Source organism: Melitaea cinxia, chromosome 16 (genome assembly GCF_905220565.1).
Source record: "Melitaea cinxia chromosome 16, ilMelCinx1.1, whole genome shotgun sequence".
Lineage (NCBI taxonomy): Eukaryota > Metazoa > Arthropoda > Insecta > Lepidoptera > Nymphalidae > Melitaea > Melitaea cinxia.
This window is the reverse complement of record NC_059409.1, coordinates 5273926-5292695: the sequence shown is the minus strand read 5'-3', so window position 1 is coordinate 5292695 and position 18770 is coordinate 5273926. Positions and strand designations below refer to the sequence as shown.

Sequence of the window (18770 nt, the reverse complement as noted above, 5' to 3'; positions counted from 1 at the left end):
AAGAGTTGTGAGGTAATACCTACATTAAAAAAATACAATCGAATTGAGAACCTCCTCCTTTTTTGGAAGTCGGTTGATGAAGGGAGTTGTTCAGTTTACAATTTACAAGAACAAAGTTCGTTACCCGCATAAACTTAAATAACAGGCTGTTATTTTATAACAGGTATTGGTAACTGTTATTTTTTCATAACAGTAACAGATATAACAGGTAACATGTTTCACCTGTTATAGCCCACGTCTATAACTAACATTGTGACACGAGAATTCTATATATAAGATAAAACAGAAGTAGCATTTTGTAAAAGGTAGCGTTCAAGTATCAAGTATCGGATTTTTTCTTCCTTGTAAAACGTTAAACGGGTTTTGTTTCAATTATTTAATATGTGTTCGACTCCTAACTGCGTTCCTTCAAATGGATATTTCTGTATTGTAGTGTATTTATAGTTATGAAGTAATAATGAGCTGTATTTACTGCTTCACTTTTTCACGTAAAATTTCGTTTATGGTATGCCTCCATGTATTTGGCCCGTGTATGGGCCATACAAACTTTTGTAAACTAAACTTTAATAAAATATTGTTTATTTTATTTTTTTTTGTTATACATATAAACAACATTATCTGGGAGTTTGTGCTAGTCTATTGATTAAATTACTATTTTTAACACTGTAGATTTTTTGATGTAACCAACTATTTCAGTATAATAATAATATGAAAATATGATACTTACGATTAACAAAAATTGTATAAAAAAGGTTAAAAAAAAATTATATTTTTCATTAATTTGTCATATTTATCTGAATTTAAAGAGAGTGCCACGATATATTTTCAAAAAGTACACTTCAGTTTACCGGCCTCTATCTAGGCTCTCTAGCTTAAGGGGCCTACTCAAAGCACTGCCTGCAGGGCCCTGCTTGCAGTGCCACTGCCGATCGTATTGTATGTATGCATGCAGGGCCGATATTTTAATTGTTCACCCTGTCGCAGGGCCGCAGTGTCGTTCTGCCAGCCCGACACACGATCTCCCCACTCCGTAAACTGCAATCAGGGACATGTGTAGCTCGGTCGGGCCGATTTAGACCACCATTTTGTATACGTCTGTACATTCCGACGTTTGTCTACTCTATTTGATCTGTGGTTTTTCTTACATAGTTACTGTGGAGAGGTCATTGATCTAAATTTCAAGTCTTCATAACTGGCCCAGTAGCAAGGAATCTTAAAGTAACAATTAATCTTTCTCTTGCGCTTACAGTATCTCTCATCAAAATAATTTTTTTTTTTCAATTAGTGGTGTCACCATTTGCAATAAATCTTAAAAGACTGATTCATCTATTCTAAGATAGTTCTTATAGTCATGAGGTTCTAATTCTTTCAATAAATTGGCGTGACTCAATGTCTTACGCAGTAGTAACCATTTTTTACACCAGTGCTTCCTTTTTTTCTTTTGAACGCTACAAGTACTCAATACAGCCAAACCCAATGCTATTTTTTGGTGTTTGAATAATGTAGGAGCCATTTATAAAAACTGACGAATTTAGGCAAGGACAAAGAGAACACAAGTGAACACGACAACGTATGCCGCGTAAATGATTTGCAGTGCTTTGTGGAGCAACATCCTCTGCGGCAGTAACTGCAAGCAGGCCCTGCAGGCAGTGCTTTGAGTAGGCCCCTTTAGGTATAACAAGAATGTAAATCGGATACACATACCAGCATAAAGATTAAACGAGTAAGATCACAAGACCAACCATAGACTCACATTTATCACCAACTTGTCTTCTGTCATCAGGTGATTGGGATTGGGAGTAAAAATCCTGAAAAGGGATTAAATATAAAACGCAAATATTTTTCTAAATCAATATGTCTGGAAAAGATAGACTAGCGATTTTCCCGTCTCGGGGGTAAGTTTATTGATGATATAACCACTTTAATACTTTATTTGTTACAAAACAACTTTTTGGGTAATACGGTGCTATTTTTTGCGTTTTAGGGCTCAAATGTTAATGAAAGCCCGTCTCGCAGGAGCACAGAAAGGCCACGGTCTTCTGAAAAAGAAAGCGGATGCTCTACAAGTTAGGTTCCGTATGATCCTGAGCAAAATTATTGAGGTAAGATTTTAATTATTTTGTCACTGCAGTGTAATGATAACTTTTACATAAGTGAAAAGAAGGATGTGGAATAGTTTTAAAATTATATCTTAAGATTAAAATTATTAAATAGCGATCATAAGACTGGAAAAAAAAATTGTTGATGTCAGTTTAATCAAATGTTCTAAATAAAAAAATAAAATAAAATAAAATTGTTTAACATAAGTATTTATTCTTTAGTCATTAATTTATCAGTATGATTTTATTTTGGTTTGTGTCTGTGTAGACATTATTTACAGACTTAAAATTTTGATGACTTAAAATAGTCATTATTAAAAAAGGGTTAATAAGAAACGGAATAAAAATTTGTAATTCATGTTCCATTTTAATAATTTAATATTTTTTGCGATTATCTTAAGATTAAAGAAGAATTAGTTATCTCTTATTGATTAGGAATCTACTAATATATTTTTGTGTTTGTTCCTGCTGTTTCTGTTATATGAGTTAGTAGAAATAGACAAACAAAATAAAAAATAATGATTATTGGCATAAGTACCATGTTTGAAGTAATATAGTAACAGGTTATATTTTGATATTACAATAGGACAAATGCATGTAGTTGTAATATTTTTTTTTTTGTAAAATTTTAAAATATTCATTGCCTTTTTTTAAATATTGCATCAGAATAGGTCAAGAGGCACTAGAAAACTTTAAAAATACTAGGTCTATTTTGCCTAGTTCTCAAGTTTTGCTCTTAGTAACACACTTGGTGATTTGTTTTTATTTTAGTATTACAGTAGAATTTCAAGTGTCATAAAATATCAAATTTGTTATTATTTTGTGTTTATTTATTTTTAATATTTTCAAACAGTTTATCTTTTCTTTAGTTCATTTTGTCAAACAATTGTGTCAAATTAACTATCAAACTAACCTAACCAAATTAGGGGAAATGTTAGTTTTATCGGGTTTCATTATCTGCTAATTAGTAAAATTTATTGTTTTCTTAGCTAAGAAGCTTTGATATCACTCATATATTCTTTTTTTCATATTTCTTTATACTCAGAGTTTCTTGTAAATTCTACATAGAATTGGTTATTTTTCTTCCCTTAGTAAACACCATTTCTATTTATTTGTAAATGCTTCACAGAAATAGAGAAAATGTATATCTTGTTTCGTTAGTAAAAACTTTCTTTTCTTGGTATTTACATTTATAATTTCATATTTCCAGACTAAAACCCTTATGGGTGAAGTAATGAAAGAGGCTGCATTTTCTTTAGCAGAGGCCAAGTTCACCACAGGTGATTTCAACCAAGTGGTATTGCAAAATGTCACTAAGGCTCAAATAAAAATCCGATCCAAGAAGGATAACGTTGCTGGTAAGTTCTATTCAAAAGTTCTATTCAAGTTATCAAATTATAACATTTAGGACCTGTGTCACCAGTTGCCACAAAATTTGATAAAAGAACATATCTAACAGATAAAATGTTATGATATATTTACTCTTTTTTTACCATTGAATTAATCACACTATATTTTTGCATATCTCTATTTGCAATTGTGAACTTAAAAGTTGTAGATTAATAATTGATGCAAAACAGGCCCTAATGGCCTGGCCCTACCTCCTGCTGATTAAGTCTATTCGTAACTTATGTGGAGGATAAACTTTATACATATTTTTAAGTAGCTGAGCCAGTTAACTTCGTACAGCCATATTCTTTTTGTTAATATATCAATTATTTATTATTTATTTATTTACAGAAGAAAAAAAAAGATACAATTTATGTGATAAACAGTGCAGCAAAAACAATGAATAGTTTAACAGTGCACTGTGTTTCTAAAGTTAATAATACTAAAGTACATACGATATTATATACTAACATAAAAATATGATATAAAGCTATACAAATATAGATTATTATACATGTGAATATAATTGGAAAGAAAAAAAAATAACATTAAGTGGTTAAAAAATAGTAGATAATAATCATAATAAAAATAATAAATGCGGTCATGTCAATCTCTCTAAGTTGGTCTAAAAAGAATTTTTTAAATATGTTTTTATAGTTATTTTTTTGAATTTTTTGTTTTAAATTCGATGGCAGATTATTTATTAAGAAAGGAATAATATATTCAAGCGTACGTTTTCCATAAAAATTACTATGCCTAGGTATTTTTAATGTGTGATTTGTAATATTTCTTGTTAATTTATAGTGACTCATTTTTATTTGAATCTTTGAATTAAAATATTGTTCTATTAATAATGTGTATTTTATTTTAGTGTGTATTGGCATTAATTTGCAGTAGTGAAATAATTTCAATTCCATTTTCGTTTCTACAAATTTTGTTGTACAAACAACATACACAAAAGAAATGATTATCCCATTTGGTGCAGTCATTCAAAGTTCAGTTTTGTTAATATAGATGATTGTCTTATTTATTAAGGCATGTTATGAATGTTAGGGTTGTACAAACATTTTTTTGTAACTTCATATTAATTATAATGCTTTGTTAAATAATATTATACTCTGTCAAATGACTTTGAAGCTTGAAACCTACTTGAATAAGAAAACTGACTATACGTAAACACTCCTCGGGGGAATTGAGGGTATGGTCGGTAAAGCGCTTGTGATGCTTCTGGTGTTGCACACGTCTATAAGCTACGGTAATTGCTTACCATCAGGTGAGCCGAACGCTAGTTTGCCGATCTAGTCATATATATATATATATAAGACGCTCTATATATATATATAAAAGACGCTCACGTTCTCGCAGGTGGTGCAGCAATGACAAACATTTTTGCATGGTCAAGGTCATGTCAACAATGCATTGACAAAAATTTATTTGACAAATAAATTTCTCAATTGATAAATTGTTGGTTATCGTTTTATATGATTGCCAAGAAAAACTTAATGGTTTTTTTTCTAGGTGTTACACTCCCAATTTTCGAGTCATACCAAGACGGTTCTGATACATACGAGTTGGCCGGTCTTGCTAGAGGAGGTCAACAACTCTCCAAGCTTAAGAAGAACTTCCAAAGCGCAGTGAAACTGCTCGTCGAACTAGCTTCCCTGCAGACCTCCTTCGTCACTCTGGATGAGGTCATCAAGGTCACTAACAGACGTGTTAACGCTATTGAGCATGGTAAATATAAAAATTATTAAAAAAAGTTTTTCAAATTTAATCTGTGCGTAATCCATCCAAAGCTAGGCTGTCATCATTATTAATATATTTTAACAGTAATATTTAAAAATTGTAGAATGATAAATTACTTGCTACCTTTTCTTGAACTGTTCTTGATCTATATAAAGATTATAAATATATTTCCTAATTATTATGAAGGAACTATACATTTTTTATATTTATAGTAATTTACTATTTTTTTATGGTTTGTTTCACAATGGAACATTGTGGGATCAGGAAAGGAGTGACTCAATACACAAACTATAGTCTGTTCAATGAGAAGAGATACCAAACGTAAACAAAGCCCATCATTTTTTAACCGACTTCGAAAAGGAGGAGGTTCTCAATTCGACTGTATTTTTTTTTTTTTTTTTTTTTATGTATGTTACATCAGAACTTTTGACTGGGTGGAGCCATTTCGACAAATTTTCTTTTAATCGAAAGGTGGTGTGTGCCAATTGGTCCCATTTAAATTTATTTGAGATCTAACAACTACTTTTCGAGCTATATCTAATAATGCGTTTTTACTTGACGCTTTTTTCGTCGACCTACGTTGTATTATACCACATAACTTTCTACTGGATGTACCGATTTTGATAATTCTTTTTTTGTTGGAAAGGAGATATCCCTAGTTTGGTACCATGATAAGAAAACCAGGATCTGATGATGGGATCCCAGAGAAATCGAGGGAAACTCTCGAAAATCCGCTATAACTTTTTACTGGGTGTACCGATTTTGATAATTCTTTTTTGTTGGAAAGAAGATATCCCTTGTTTAGTACCATGATAAGGAAACCAGGATCTGATGATGGGATCCCAGAGAAATCGAGGGAAACTCTTGAAAATCTGCAATAACTTTTTACTGGGTGTACCGATTTTAATAATTTTTAATTTAATCGAAAGCTGATGTTTGTCATGTGATCACATATAAATTTTATTGAGATCTGATAACTACTTTTTGAGTAATCTTTGATAACGCGCAGTTACTTGACTATTTTTTCGTCGATCTACGTTGTACTACTCGTCGATGTAATTGAAGTCGGTTTTTTTTTCGTTTGCGAGCAAACAAAATTATTCGTAGCGATGACGGAACAAACAAAATGTAGTCTCTCTTTCCATCTTGTTTATTTGCTATCTGATGCACGTCTCTTGGCAAGGTCGAACGATATTTTAATTGGCTTTGAAAACATTCGGACCGCGGACGGCCCTATCACTTTGTATTATTTATTTTTATTTCATTTCGTGTCCTGTAGCGCTCGGGGTGGTTTTTATATTATGATAATTATTATTTAAGAAGTATCAAATCTTATATACATAATTATATTTAGTTAATCATATTTAATTAAGTAATTATTAAAATATGTGAACAGTTTAACTGAGGTAGAGCACAGTAGGAATTTTCTGCTCTAAATGTGGAGCAGCCCGACTGGGGTATTACCTCGACCTTACAGAAGATCACAGCTAAATAATACTGTTTTCAAGCAGTGTTCCTGTTGGTGAGTAAGGTGACCAGAGCTCCTGGGGGGATTGGGGATAGGGTCAGCAACGCACTTGCGATGCTTCTGGTGTTGCAGGCGTCTATAAGCTATGCTAATCTTATACCATTAGCTAAGCCCTACGCTTGTTTGCCGACCTAGTGATTTATATATTATAATAATGTAATATATATATATATATATATATATTACATTTTAAAAATTTGTGTAAGTAAAAAAAAGGTTACAAAACCCTTCATAGTTGAATGACCTCGCATTTGGTTTGTTTACGTTTGGTATCTCGGCTCGTTGAACACACTTTTATATAGGATAGAGTTAAAATTACCACAAGTTTATTATTACATCTTAGGATGGGTTCCTAAGCTTAAGAAATTTTAATAAACTTGCCGATTTCCGAATTTTTCTAATTTATATAGGAAAAATCAAATTCATGTAACAATTTTATAATAATAATAATAATAATATAATAATTTGATTAAAGTGATCATCCCACGGCTGGAGCGTACTCTCGCGTACATCATCTCAGAGTTGGACGAGTTGGAGCGTGAGGAGTTCTACCGGCTGAAGAAGATTCAGGACAAGAAGAAAATTATCAAGGATAAGGCGGAAGCGGTAAGGATACCTTACTGAATTTTAAAAAAAATTATTATTATTGGACCAGGTATATTTTTTCAATTTCTTAATCCGCCAAACTGCGTCAATTCGAGTCACTAATTCCTGAGATAAGTGCGTTCAAACAAACAAACTCTTCAGCTTTATAATATAAAATATGGATTAAATAATGTCGACAGACAATACAATGTAGTATAGATTATAATAATAATAATATTCTTTATTGCACACCATTAAAATATACAAACAAAAGCAGTACAATTAGAGGAAGATGTACAAAGGCGGTCTTATCGCTAAAAGAGCGATTTCTTCCAGACAACCTTTGGGTATAGGACAGGGCATAGAATATGGTTACAAACACTGCTTGCTACTCTTGTAAAAAGTTCAGTTGTTCAAAAATGTAGGCGCGTATTGTGACATGACTTAGAATTCCTAACTATAGCTTTTCCTACGATGTTTTTCTTTACAACTAAGCAAATCGTGACTTGAATGCAAATTAAGTACTAAAAAAATAGTGGTATGTGTGCCCAACCCCCAGATATTTTAAGTGTTTTGTATAGGAGTACAGTGTTTATATCAATCACAAAAAATACTTATAAACATTTTTTTTTTTTGAATATCATATCAAAAATTGACCGCTCCAGCGGGATTCGAACCCGCGTCTCCGACTGACCGTGTCGGAAACTTATAATCCCAATGTAGTATTACAACTTAGTGGGAGACCGACCTATTGAGTTTAACCGGTATTGAGTAAGATGGTCTCAATATAAATTTTTCATAAATCACTTATAACCCAATGAATCTTGCTTTATTTCATTTTAAGAGATGAAATAAAACAAGATTCAAGATTCATTGGGTTGAAAAAACAGATAGGTCTGTTCTATTTTATGTGCCATCTTTATCATTTATCTGATACTGTATTCGCATTCTCAGTTATCAGATTTAACGCTCATTGTAATTTTGTGAGTCTGCACTACCTCTTGTGTATCCATCAGCCCCCAGTGGGATGAAATACTGTGTCGTCAGTCCGGACACACAACACAAACGCCCAGACTACGAGAAATATTTGTATCGTCTATGTGTATCTTGAGTGGAGATTGAATGGTTGTTAGTTTTTCAGCCAGTAACTGTTCAATAGAACAGTTATAAAATGACATAAATATAAATTTTATTGGTGAGGGCCTGATAGACTCTTGTTTTTTTTGAAGTGATACTTCTTTGGCGCCATAGGGTAAAATGATGAGATTAAATTTTTTCGATGCGCGCGCAAACCGTCACAAAAAACCGACACCCTGAAGTTAGCTATACCTTGTGCAAACGTTTATTTTCTTTTTGACAGTTTACGCCTATAAATTACAGTTTTATTTTTCCGGAATAATGAACTAAAAAATTCTACAGTAACGTTATATTTTATAGACGGGTAGTGAAGTGCCATTTGCATAACAAACAACCACAGACTGAAACATTTCTTGAAATATGATAAATCGATCATATGATAAATGTAATTTCACGTCATGTAATTATAGTTTCTATAAATTTAATAAAAAAGGAAATAAACATAGTATCTATGACTCCAAGATTTCTTATTTGCAACGAATTAAGTTGAAATCTTGGAATTTAATTTCAAACCAAGAGTAAAGAACAATAACTCGTTCATTCATTTATTTATTTTTTGACGGTTGTCTTAAAATGTAAATATGCACGCGTTAGTGAAATATAACTTTAAAACGCGTAGCTAATAAAGTCTAAATCAAGTTTATAACAAAATTTATGAGCAAATATACTTTGAAAATCACATACCTACCTACTTATTTCTTTAACAAACTTAGATACCTAATAAACGAATAATTAATATTTTAAACTAAAAGTATTTCATTAAATCGATTGAAAATTCTTAAATAAAATCGATTATTATTTCATATCGAATTGGTAACGTGTGAGGGAGTCACTAATTTCAAATTTTTTTGAACCGTCAAAAAAAAAAAAAACGATTGGACAGGGTATAGTCAACGAAGAAGAAGTAAGCAACGCGAAGTTAGGCTAGCCAATGAAGTATAACTTTTAACGTGCGTACCTGTGCGTAAACACACACTTTTTTTTTATTTGCGTTAACCAACAGTATTACAATCACAGTATATAAACAAAAAATGCTTAAAGCAATACCAACGCCTTTACCACGGATTACTAATTATGTTAGTGAAAATAATATTAATTAATATCTGTTTCAGAGAAAAGCGAAATTGCTCGCAATAAGCAACGACGTCCGCGACAACGTTGCAAACTTACTCGACGAAGGAGACGAAGACTTGCTCTTCTAAATTCCGTTTAGAGACCTTCTATTCTACAGACCTAATCCTCGTAGTGTTTGCAGTCAACTTGGAGCCAATTTTCGATATATTTTATTTTTCCGTGCATTATTTTGTACTGACATATTAAAGTGTTGTGCATTTTTTTTTTTACTTTAATCAATTACCAGTCTCGCACATAATTTATATTGCTTTACAGTATTATTGTTTATAGTAATTCTTGATTATATTCTTATTTTATATTAATAAGAGAAATTTTATTAAACTTTTTAATACGTTTTAAGCAATCGTAAAAAATATGGTTATTATGTAGGCTTTCCACTTTGACTGCGTAAAGAAATTAAAATGATATTACAGTGTTCATAGCTCTGTACATATATTGTTGTTATTTGCTTGAAATTATAACTTATCACCTCGTGTTACGGTTTAAAATCCGATAGTACGTAACATTGGCTAACGTGCATAAATGTAGGTTCTTGTATGTAAGCATTCCAGCAATTTTCTTTAGTTTATTTACTTGAGATTTTATTTGTCAAACTACAAAAAAAAAAAGATAATGTTCACTAATTATCTATAGCCATATTTTATCTGTCTATGAATATTTATTGTCTGTAACATCTGTAGTTTAAAATAAAACCTTAAGATCGGTATTAGATCGTTTAAGCTTCAATGTAATGCTTATAAGTATATACCTAAATCTGTTTTAAGTACACCCGAAATATTTATGGTTTTTGAATTGTTGTTTGATAATAGATCAATATATTTTAAGTAATTATGTAAATACAAAGTTGGTGAAATATTAAATATGATTATTGACGAAATTGTTTTTGATTTTACCTTATTAACGGAAGTAGGGAAAAGCAGTAAATTTCCAAGCAGAGAGCAACCCGACTGGGGTAGTACTTCTACCTTACGGAAGACCACAGCTAAATAATACCGTTTTTAAGAAGTATTGTGTTCCTGTTGGTGAGTATGATGACTAGAGCTCCTTGAGGGATTGGGGATAGGGATCGGCAACGCACTTGCGATGCTTCTGCTGTTGCAGATGTCTGTAAGCTACGGTAATCGCTTACCATCAGGTAAGCTATACGCTTGTTTGCCGACCTAATTGTCAAAAAAAAAATTATAATTAATAGTGAAATATATAATTACTAGTGGTCGCGGAGTGATCAAAAATCGACTTATAATTCATAAAAATTATAAGTTTGAGCATTACCTAAACAAAAGAGGGTACATGCGTGTGTCAAATACATGGTAGTGTGTGTAATATTTTTTTTACTGATTAATGTATTTTTTTATATAATTTTAAAAAATATATTAGCATTGTACACTATATAAACTACTAGCTGACTCGTGCGTTGGGCGTTAATTATTATTTTTGATGTAAAATATATATATAGTAAAGTTTTCATCTCGCCCGCATTTCTCCGATTTATTTTACATATACTATTATTTGTCACTGAATTTTATGTTCAATAACGATAAAGTATAGCCTATATCACTCCTGAATAGTGTAGCTTTCTGTTAGTGAAAGAATTTTCATGATCGGATCAGTATTTACGAAGAATACCCCCTACAAACAAACAAAGTTAGAAACTTTACCTTTTTATACCTAATATTAGTATAGATTTTGTTGGCCATGCATACGAGTTAAATTAAATTTTAGTCACATTTTATTAAATGTAATTTATCGAACATTACTAACGCACTACTGGGTACGCCCATCAGACCTTTGATAGTAAATTGCAAGTTAAGAGGTATTAATTGTTCGAACTTATTTAGCTATAGTACCAGTCTGTTCTAGACTTGATTTAGTCTTTATACAGATTTAGTTCTTACGACAATTCCAGAAAAAAAAAATGGTTTTTCAACCAAGAAATCCGAACTTTGATTTTTTATTAAAGTCTAAATATAGATTTTGGTTACCGTATAATGTTCGTAAGTATTCTGAAGATTGGATAAATAAGAAATCGTACTCTACTTTTTAACCGACTTCCAAACAGGAGAAGGTTCTCAATTCGATTGTATTTTTTCTTTTTTGTAAGTTACCTCAGAACTTTTGACTGGGTGAACCGATTTCGATGATTTGTTTAATCGATGTGTGTCATGTGGTCTCATTTAAATTTAATTGCGATCTAACTCGTAATCTTTGAGTTACCTATATCTAATAATGCGTATTCACTTGACTATTTTTCGTCGACATACCTTATATTATACCGCATAACTTCACTGAGTATACCGATTTTACTGATTCTTGTTTTATTCGAAAGCTGATACTTGTCTTGTATTCCAATTAAAATTTTATTGAGATCTGATTATTACTTTTTGAGTAATCTTTGATAACGTGTATTTACTTGATTATTTAGTCAGCTAATTACGTTGTATAATTGTATTACTTGTCGATGTAATTGAAAGGTTTTTTTTTCGTAAGCATACAAAAGGATTTAATAAAAAACATGTTTTTGGAATAAATATATATAGTGTTAAAAGAAAAGTATATATAAAGTTAACTATCTTTGCACATAATTGTGTTTGCTGGCAAACGAAAAAAACCAACTTCAATTACATCGACAAATAATACAACATAGGTAGACGAAAGGTAGGACGTAGGAAGGTAGACGAAAGAATAATCAAGTAAATACGCATTATCATAGATTACTCCAAAAGTTGTAATCAGATCTCGATGAAATTTAAATGTGACCACATGATAAACATCGGCTTTCGATTAAATTAAAAATCATCAAAATCGGTACACCCAGTAAAAAGTTATGCGGCTTTTCGATTTCTGTGGGTTCCCATCAGCAGATCCTGGTTTCCTTATCACGATATCACACCAGTGGTATCTCCTTTCCAACAAAAAAAGAATGATCAAAATCGGTTCATAAACGACGAAGTTATCTCCGGACATACATTAAAAAAATATATATGGTCGAATTGACTAACCTCCTCCTTTTTTGAAGTCGGTTAAAAAATCGCGTCACGACAAAACAACATCGTTGTAGTTCATACTACAATTTAAGTGTTAAAAATAGACTACCTATTTATTCTAGGAAATTAATGATATCATCAAACGTCAGAATGAAATCACTGGTCCGTACAGAACGTAGCGTAAGTAATTTTATTTAGTTGGGGATAATTGTTTACGCATTCTTGTAACATACAGATGTTTCTTTCTACTTATTTTAGCGCAGTCTTCCACTTAACAGGGCTTAACAGGTTTTGGCATTATTCTTGTTTTAAGAGCGGTATGCTAGATGGCGCCTGTGATGTCTTAATATCTTTGTTGAAAGACGAGAAGCCATACAAATTTGGAATAATATTGGTAATAATGGTAAAGTAGAATAGGTAAATTTAGATTCTTACTACATGGCCTATGAAAAAATATTACTTATTTACCACAAATTTTACTGTCTAACTTTAACTAAAAAAATTACAAACAGTTACCTATTATATTGTATTTTCTACTGAAACATTTCAGTGGAAAATACAGCGATGAGATCCTGTTAGGCACCATAATTTTGTACAATTATGTATACTTCAGTCGGGCCTACGTTTTTTGGCGGTTTGTGATAATGATGAATGATTATTAGACCAAAGAGAACAGGCATCTAATTAAATTAAGAAAGGACTGGATGTACTTAGCTCATTTTACGGTACCTAGGTACCTACCGTAAAATGAGCTACTACAGTCCCGTTTGGACGTAAAGGGTTTTAGTTTCACACTGTACTATTATATATTACATTGTACTAGTATATTAACAACACACTGCTTGCTTGTGAACGGAAAAAAATAACTTCAATTTACATCGACAAATAATAAAACTTAGTAAGTCTTAAAAATTATTAATTAAATACGTAATAAGTACTCGTCAGATCGCGGTACACTCAGTATAAAGCTATGAGTTAACACATAAAATACAAAATCAAATCAAAAATAGCTTTATTGAAATAGGTCCCGTAAGGAGCACTTTCGAATCGCCATTTTACAAATTAAAATTTTAAGGTGTTTATTATTTTTGTAAAAGTAATGCTACCACCGATTTGGAATGTAGATTCTGCATTAAAGAATCGGCAAGAAACTCCGCAGTTATTCTTTTGAAAATAATATATAAACTGCGTTTTAGTACAAAATTAGTTATTATTTTTGTAAAAGTAATGCTACCACCGATTTGGAATGTAGATTCTGCATTAAAGAATCGGCAAGAAACTCCGCAGTTATTCTTTTGAAAATAATATATAAACTGCGTTTTAGTACAAAATTAGTTATTATTTTTGTAAAAGTAATGCTACCACCGATTTGGAATGTAGATTCTGCATTAAAGAATCGGCAAGAAACTCCGCAGTTATTCTTTTGAAAATAATATATAAACTGCGTTTTAGTACAAAATTAGTTATTATTTTTGTAAAAGTAATGCTACCACCGATTTGAAATGTAGATTCTGCATTAAAGAATCGGCAAGAAACTCCGCAGTTATTCTTTTGAAAATAATATATAAACTGCGTTTTAGTACAAAATTAGTTATTATTTTTGTAAAAGTAATGCTACCACCGATTTGAAATGTAGATTCTGCATTAAAGAATCGGCAAGAAACTCCGCAGTTATTCTTTTGAAAATAATATATAAACTGCGTTTTAGTACAAAATTAGTTATTATTTTTGTAAAAGTAATGCTACCACCGATTTGGAATGTAGATTCTGCATTAAAGAATCGGCAAGAAACTCCGCAGTTATCCTTTTGAAAATAATATATAAACTGCGTTTTAGTACAAAATTAGTACCTAATATCTTGCATGAAATACAGTGTCACTAAGTCCACACATCTTTATCAAATATGTAATCCTGCACCGAACAGTACGCTTTATCTATTAATCTCTTTTTAATAAAAAACTCTAAATTTATTTTCAGTTAATTCCAAATTTTTTTGTGGGATTTTATTATACATGCGAATACCATAATCCAGAAAGGAGACGTTTTCTTTGCGCAATCGGAAACTTACATACAATTACAGAAATCGGTTCAAATATATATACATACTAACAATTCACAATTAAAATTGTTCAGAAACATTCAAATAGTTTTACGCATCCATAATTAAATGAGGACGGAGTTTGTTGTGCGTTAGAAAGCGTGTTTGAGGTGTGAGGATATTAGATATCACCACGACTTGTAGGGGCAGGGAATAACCTTTATACTTGTCAATTGCAACCAAGTGTGTCTTCTTATATATTATGTAAAGTACTAATAAGAGTTCATGCATTTGAATACAAATCCTATGTCTTTGAAAATTTGTCTTACTGTTGTATTGATTGTATCTAATAAGTTGTATCATTACATACTATAAAACAAAGTCGTTTCCTGCTGTTTGTATGTAGATCTTTAAAACTACGCAACGGATTTTTATGCGGTTTTCTTTAGTCATCATTTCAGCCTATTGCAGTCCACTGTCGGACATAGGCCGCTACAAGTTCGCGCCAAAAATGACGTGAGCTCATGTGTGTTGCCCATAGTCACCACGCAGGCAGGCGGGTTGGTGACCGCAGGGCTGGCTTTGTTGCACTGAAGACGCTGCTGCCCGTCTTCGGCCTGTGAATTTCAAAGCCAGCGGTTCGATGGTTATCCCGTCATCGGTCGGCTTTATAGGTTCCAAGGTGGTAGTAGAACTGTGTTATCCCTTAGTCGCCTCTTACGACACCCACGGGAAGAGATGGGGTGGCTATATTTTTTAATGCCGTAGCACACAGTAAGTTTTCTTTAGTAAATGGAGTGATTCCAGAGGAAGGGATATATGCATAATACATGCATGATATAGTAAAGGAGCACTGATAGTTTAAGAGGTTTTTAATGTGATGTCATAAATAAACACATTTTTTTGCGCTTACATTGCAAATACTTATTTATTTTATATTTAGTATCAGCATTGCACCCGTGCGAAGCCGGTGCGGGTCGCTAGTTAATTATAAACACAAAAAGGGAAACTTTTAAGTACTTGAAAGTAAGCTTAATATCTAGAGGTTATTACATAAACATTATTATATACGACGCGTTAGTGCAACGGTAACGGCGCTGGCTTGATACTTGCGGTGGCGGTCGCGGCTTCGATCTCCGCACATGGAAAACATTTGTATTTACATTTGTATTGACCATAAAGATGTTTGCTGTGGTCCATGCGTTTTTTTATTGTGTATTGTGTCTTTTCGGACTCCCGACACAGGTGTAAATCCTAGTGGTGACCGTTGAGTGTGAAGTTGTAACAAATTAAATGTGCAGATACATAAATAAATAAAATAAAAAAACGTTTACTTTTTAAGGTTTGTTTAATTATTATAATGATTTGGATTACGTAAATAAATATTAAAACTGACAGCACGGTTTCTTTTAACAATACACATTTTTAAACGTTTACATTTTTATTTATAGGGTTGGACCAAACTATTTATTTTTATGTGAGAAAATATCTATTACCACGTTTCTTGAGGAGGCCAAACTCGACGGCACATCTTAACATTTTACTTATAGATTTTCCCGTTCTTTGTGGGTTGTCGGCCACTTTGTAATGGCGTTTTAGAAAACCTATTACTCTTCGTGAAGTTAAACCTTCTTTTGAAGGAATCTTATGAAACGCCCATAGAACTATCGCCGCTGGTATGGATCTTTTCAGTCCGTGCCTTATTCTATTATAATTTAATTTTCCTCGAACACTCTTTCCTGAATAACACGATGCACATAAACTCAAAAACGAGTTTGAACGCATACATTTCATTTTAGTTATTTATTTTGTTACAATTAATTTTAGTATCTTTTCTTTCTATAAATAAACGTATTTTGCAATTTTTTTGGCGCAGACGTAAAAAAATAAATATGACAAAGCCGAATAATGATATCTGTCATCATTACAAATTCAGTTCGAGGTTTCATAATAAAATGAAAAAAGAGAGGTTTCATTGCGTAATACATACTTATAAATAATTTCGCATTTAATATGGTCAAAATATAAATTAGAAGCTTATCAAGGAATTACAAATAATAATTTGCTACTTATCCACTTGTATGACTTGATAAATCAATCAACAAGTTGCCCGACTAGTCGGCGTTCGTTCAACGAAAGGAACGTATCCGGTAACCGGGGGGTGAATTATTGCGACTTCATTTACTATGACGCGGGCGTATTCCGCGATGAATGTAGAACAAGCTTTTGTGCCTCTTATGGATACGTTGCGAGGGAATTTTCTTCTGTTTTAGTGAAGAACGCTAGAAATATGCACTCAGAATCTTATCACAAAATATAAAATTTTATATATAATTTATATAAAATACTTAAAATTTTATATCTTATATAAAATTTTAAGTATTTTATATAAATTATATAGCATGCATAGCTGCGAATGGATGTATTTCGAGCATTTGGTGTAATTTTTACAGTGTTTGTAATCATGTCAAAGAATAATAATAAACGATGACAGTATGACTTGTTTTTTTTTAATGCCTTGTTTTAATTTACAAGTTAGGCCAAGATGTAACAGTAGTAATTTTTTTTAAGTCTTTTTCAATTAAAATTGCAATAATACAAATACAAATACAAATACTCTTTATTGTACACTATCAGAGAAAAATTTTACACCGTAAAAGAAAATATAGACATGTACAAAAGGCGGTCTTATCGCTAAAAGAGCGATCTCTTCCAGACAACCTCTAGCATGAAAAGGACATGACTAAAGAATTAGACGGCATGGAGGTGTACATACATAATATATACATATAATACGTAAATATACATACATACATATATATATACATATACATATATACACATACACACATACATACACATATACATACACATATATATATCAAATATATATAAACATAATATATAAAGAATATGAAAATACAAATATACATACGACAGAAGAGAGGAAGGACCGGCTAAAGTCATTGTCAGTAATATTTGTAGTAAATTAAATTTATAAACTTAATAATTTTTTTTATTAATGGGATGGCAAATCGTTTTAAAATCTGTGTTTAGTAGGAATATTTTAAAATGAATAGGCACTGACAGTGTAGTTACTTTTAACAAAAATCATAAGTATTAACGCAACTAAATTTTAAAATGTATTTTAATGAAAATCTCTTTTTCTTCAATTAAAATTGGATATCTTTCTGTTAAACAAAAGGATCTGCTATTGTGATACCATTTTGAAATTGGTATTTAGTAGGCATATTTTTAAATGAAGGGGCACTGACAGCTTAGTACATTTTTTTTACAAAAATCGCTCTTGAATTAGCATGATACGTAAAAATTTGGGTTAAAAATAGAGTAAAACCAATTTTTTTCTTCAAAAGCTTTAAATTTACATTAAAAACATGTTACTTAACGATAGCTCTAATATTCAGCAGTAATTACCAGTAATCAAAATGAAAAAATAATGGTATTTGTTAAAACTACAACCAAATTTGCAACGAGGGGTCCAAATTACGGTAAAAAACAAAAAATAAAAATATTTCCGGAACCTTTGGGTAAAAATGGATAAAATTGTAATGTGTTATAGTAAATTATCTGGTTTATCGAATTCTTAACGGTGGACCACTATTTATGCCACACCCTGTATACTAGTGGTCGTCCAGTAGTCGAAATTCGAGCATAATTAAAAATTTAAATTAAAAAAAAAGAAACAAAAACTAATGAAAATAAACATTCACACTCCTTCTCTATATAAACTATAAGTTGCGAAATTTCATATTCCCCTGTCCGCGCAAATTTCGTAAAAAAGGGTACAAAGATTTTTCTTCACGTATATATAAATGATTCTCGTGTCGCAATGTTTGTTACAATACCTAAAATTTCTATATGTTTGTAACATAACAAATTAGTGGATAATACGTTCCTAGAATAACTTGTACAAGCAGTAAACAAGTAATCTAAATAAAGTGTGAATAACCTACGAGTACGTACCTTTTGCTCGGATAGAGAGAATTCGACGTAGCTGCTCGGTAGTATGAACAAAAGTAATTATGCGTACAATATATGAGTTAGGTTCTTTTAAAGACAATTTAGTCCATACTTTTCTGAAATGACTGAATCGATTTTTATGAAATTTT

At 31.5% G+C, this 18770-nt stretch overlaps 1 protein-coding gene across 1 annotated transcript; it reads left to right on the top strand.

The window, feature by feature from the left end:
• Window positions 1–1757: 1757 nt before the first annotated feature.
• Window positions 1758–10495, top strand: LOC123660763 (V-type proton ATPase subunit D). Its single transcript, XM_045595797.1, has 6 exons — window positions 1758–1895; window positions 1985–2102; window positions 3310–3457; window positions 5007–5222; window positions 7238–7368; window positions 9597–10495. The coding sequence occupies exons 1-6, from the start codon at window positions 1855–1857 to the stop codon at window positions 9684–9686; spliced, it is 744 nt and encodes a 247-aa protein (XP_045451753.1). The 5' UTR covers window positions 1758–1854; the 3' UTR covers window positions 9687–10495.
• Window positions 10496–18770: the final 8275 nt, after the last annotated feature.

Coding starts and splice junctions, on each gene's coding strand:
- LOC123660763 (XM_045595797.1), top strand. CDS start 1,855: ATGTCTGGAAAAGATAGACTAGCGATTTTCCCGTCTCGGGG. Junction 1,896..1,984: donor GCGATTTTCCCGTCTCGGGG/GTAAGTTTATTG, acceptor TTTGCGTTTTAG/GGCTCAAATGTTAATGAAAG. Junction 3,458..5,006: donor CAAGAAGGATAACGTTGCTG/GTAAGTTCTATT, acceptor TTTTTTTTCTAG/GTGTTACACTCCCAATTTTC.